The sequence below is a fragment of the Amborella trichopoda genome, chromosome 13 (assembly GCF_054954075.1).
Source record: "Amborella trichopoda isolate Santa Cruz 75 chromosome 13, AtrichopodaSantaCruz75HAP2 v2.0, whole genome shotgun sequence".
NCBI lineage: Eukaryota > Viridiplantae > Streptophyta > Magnoliopsida > Amborellales > Amborellaceae > Amborella > Amborella trichopoda.
Window position 1 is genome coordinate 28,186,523 of NC_142348.1, and position 4,171 is coordinate 28,190,693.

Consider the following 4,171-nt stretch of genomic DNA (forward strand, 5'->3'; position numbering starts at 1 on the left):
AGACGGCTCAAATCTATTTCACAAGATTTTTAAATTGCAATCCAAAGGTACATTCAAACTAACACTCAATCTTTTAAAATATATCTTATTTTAAAAAAAAACGACTCTCTCCAACTTTAAAACACATCACATCCACCAAATGTGGATCTTCCACAAAGTGGGGTGCCACTTTGTTCCTCACAAAATGGGGCGTGGCCCTTTGTCGTGCAACGTTTTTCCCCACAAAATGGGGTTTGTGGCGTGCCCCTTTAGGGTTCTTTAAGTGCCCCCCAAATATGTTAATTGTGGGCCTCCATATTAAATATAGAATTATAAAATAAACATTTTAATAAAAATGGAAACAATCTTTTTTATATTTCTTTGAACATTTCAATTAATTTTAATAAATACAAAAAAAAATATTCAGAGTGCTACAATAATTATTCTAAAATTAATCACTATTTAATAAAATAAATTTGATAGGAATAGAATCCTTCAATGTCTAGGCTTTAATAATTCTGAAGTACTCTATCTTTTGTGGAATATAATCCAAGCTTGTTTTCTTAAACTGGCTTGGTAGTTCCTATGACCCGCATAACACTACATGGATTTATGATTGGGATATCAAAATCAATCAATAGGCAAGGAAACATAATCCCAATTTATAAATTATCAGTTCTCCTGCAGAGACGAGTTTTAATATCACACTTGATGAAACCACAACACTATGATGCATAAGATAATTTCTCCCACATGTGCATATATCACCCTCAATGGTGAACTGTTTTCTCAATACAATCATATGCACATGTCGTTTGATGAATGATGAGGATTTAATCTTCGTCTTTAACGATCAACTATTACACACAGATCACACAATTCACTCATCTACGCAAAATGAGTTAACTAACCTATCAACTCTCATCAGTTTTTATTCAATACCCAACCATCAAAGATTTTCTAACTCGACTGGCCTAGCACGTGAAACGTAATTTGAGTTATAGTAAATAACATTTGCATCTCATGGTCCATAGAGACCAAACTCCCACTCATTTTATGTTGCACCAAAATATTCAATTTACAAGCCCTGATAAAGCCTTTTAATAGCTACATCACCCCCAACAAAGTTAAGTGATAAATTTTTTTCATATGTAACATAACAAAGGAGGAGAAGAGAAGAGAGAGCCAGGAGATATTCCCGAAATTTAGATACAAGAAAACAAAACCAACAAAATAAAAGTGCCAATCAAAGTCAAATAAAGAGAGAAACCCAGAATGTTGTAAAATTTAGACACGAAAAAAAAACCCACAAAATAAAAGCGCCATTCAAATTACAGGAATGAAGGAGACAACCCAAAAAAACTCTCAATATAGATACGACCAAGCACCAGGCTTGTAGCCAATTCAATACAATCCAAATTGGCAGAGAAGAAAAAACCCGAAAATTTTCTCTAAATTCAAGCAAGACAAAGAACCAAATAGCAAAACCCCATTACCAACATCAATTACATCATCCTAATCTGTCATACTATCTTTTGTAAACTATGTCAAATCACATGTTTCATTACAAATCAGTTCCACACCATACCCCTATGAAGTGTGGAAGCAGTGATGGCTATAGTGGGGGGGAGTTGCTCATGGAGGCGTCGATGAGAGCAGATGAGGTACGAAGGGTAGCGGCAGGGGGGCCTGGGCTTGGAGTAGAAAGCGGCGCAGTCGGCCGCGGGTCTTTGGTTGGGCCGCCCGGTGATGCAGTTGAGGCGGTCATCAAGCTTGCCCTTTCGTGCGAGCTGCCTGCACGCAGGCCCCAAGCTCCTCAGATAATTCCCAGAGACGGTAAGATTCATCAATTGACCGAGCACGCACACAGACTCCGGTAGCGACCCCCCGAAATAGTTATCTGCCAGGTTCAGCAACTCCAGCTTTGCCATACACCCCAGTGACTCTGGTAGTTCCCCACTCAGCATGTTCTTGCTTACATCAAAGACTAATGTCTCCTTAAGCTTCCCCACCTCATAGGGTAGGCACCCAGAGAATCTATTGTTGAGGAAGAGAACCTCTCGCAAGGTCTCGGAGAGCTCACAGAAGGACGACGGGATCGGACCACAGAATGCGTTATTGGCAAAGGTGAGTAGGGCGGCCGAGGCGTGTCCAAGGTTGGCGGGAAGGGATTGTTCGAAGCGGTTGTTGTTGATGAAGATGACACCAAGCCGCAACAGCTCGAAGATACCTGGGGGGATGCTGCCAGAGAAGTCATTGAATCGGAGGTCGAGGAACTCGAGGCCTTTCATCCGGGTCAACACGGGTGGGAAGCCGCCGGAGAGCAAGTTGTTGCTGAAGTCCAGTTGGTAGAGGAGGGTGAGTTTACTGAAAGAGTCAGGAACAGTGCCTCTGAAGCGATTGGAGTTGGCATGGACAAATGCGAGATCCTCTAACTCCACCAGCATCTCTATTGAGTCCGCTCCAAGGTTGAAGCCATTAAAGTCGACGGTTGACAGAGTTAAGGCAGATTTATTATAGGGGGGGTTATCACATGCAAAGCCCTGGTATTTGTTGCAGACGTCTGGGCCAGTCCATGAGTTGGTTATGCCCTTGGGGTCACTCGTGATGGTTGTCTTGAACCTTTGGATGGTCCGGTAGGCCACGTAAAGTTTATAGTCTGAAAAATCTGAAGGTCCCAGCTCCTTTGGACGCCGTGGGGGTGGCGGTGGTGCTTCAGGTGGTTGGCAGAGTAGCGGTGAAGGGGGCGGATTAACATCACCTCCTCCTCCTCCTCCTCCTCCTATTCCTATTCCTATTCCTATTCCGATGAAAGGACTCCCTTCAATACTCAAACCCAATGTCTCTCCATTAATGATGGTGGCGATGGCGGCACTCCAGATGCAGAGAAAGAGGATCGGGAAGGTGCGGCTGCTCTCCATTGCTTTCCCTCCCTCCACCTGTGCTTCACAAGATGTTATTTTTTGTGTGGAAAAGACAATGGTGATAATAAATGCTATGCTATGCCGACATACTTTCTTTTCGGTACAGCTGTAGCCGCCTTATCCTAAGACCTCTACGTTTCCTATTAATACATCGAGTGATCCAAAACTTTTCTTATTAAAGAGGTCGTCTGAAAGTTCCATCTAGGGATCCAAATTCATCCGTACTTTTGTGCCTAGAACTGTCATTCAACTTTTTTTTTAAAGCGTTGATGCAAATTCTTACCCAGTCTTTATCATAGGATTGTACGTTACAAGACCATGGGTCATAATTTTTACTCTTTGAGGTATTTTTACTCTTTGAGGTGAAATCTGGTACGTGAAAATATGTACAACATTTAAAAAATTTTGTTTTAAATATTATTTTTAAATTTTATGTAAAAAGAATGGCAACCTGAACTTTTGGAAATAATAATTATTACATCAAAAGTAAATGATGATTTTATATAGCGAAAAATTTATATAGAGTGAGGGGTTCTAAACAATGAAATTTGAGTCTATCTCAAAAATTTTATTGGAGTAGTTTATTTTGATTTTAAGATATTTTCAAATTGATCATCTCCACATCAAGATGTATAAACATAAGAAAAAAATTGATTTCCAATTTTTGGAAATAGTATATTTTATAATATATTTTTTAATCATCAATTTTCAAAATTTTCAAGTTTTCATAGATCTATCGAGTAATTTTAAAGCTTTAAACTTTATAAATAAATATAAAATAAATTTTAAGGCTATTACAAAGATTTCCAATATTAAACCACATTTTTCGATACGCTTTGAAGGTTGGCTCTAATTTAATTGTTTAGAGCCTAGGCTCCATACAAACGGCACCTTTTTATATATATTAAAAAAATAAATAAATATTTTTTATATAAAAAATAAATATAGTTAAACTTATATTAAAAAAATAAATAAATATTTTTTATATAAAAAATAAATATAGTTAAACTTCGCATTCGAATATAGCAGGAACGGCCAGAAGAGGCTGCAAACAGGATTGTTACATGTAAGAGTGAGCTTTTATTAAGGCGTAAATCTTATACTATTGAAGTAAGATATTCCTCAAAACCATGTCGAAATTGTAGTTTTATTGCCGGAAAGCCAGCGATAATATGAAAATCAATTGTTGGCCTCAATTATTAAATTTGAAGTATAAAAAATAGTGATGATCAAGCAGATCTATAGATGCTTGAAAATCTTAAAAATAG

General features: G+C 38.1%; 1 protein-coding gene across 1 annotated transcript; it reads right to left on the minus strand.

Annotated features, from left to right (window-relative positions):
• Window positions 1-1,319: 1,319 nt before the first annotated feature.
• LOC18444976 (uncharacterized protein At4g06744) lies at window positions 1,320-2,928 on the minus strand. Its single transcript, XM_006855126.4, has one exon. The coding sequence runs from the start codon at window positions 2,898-2,900 to the stop codon at window positions 1,551-1,553; it is 1,350 nt and encodes a 449-aa protein (XP_006855188.1). The 5' UTR covers window positions 2,901-2,928; the 3' UTR covers window positions 1,320-1,550.
• Window positions 2,929-4,171: the final 1,243 nt, after the last annotated feature.

Excerpts from the sequence above, each read along its gene's own strand:
- LOC18444976 (XM_006855126.4), bottom strand. The coding sequence starts at position 2,900 with ATGGAGAGCAGCCGCACCTTCCCGATCCTCTTTCTCTGCATCTGGAGT.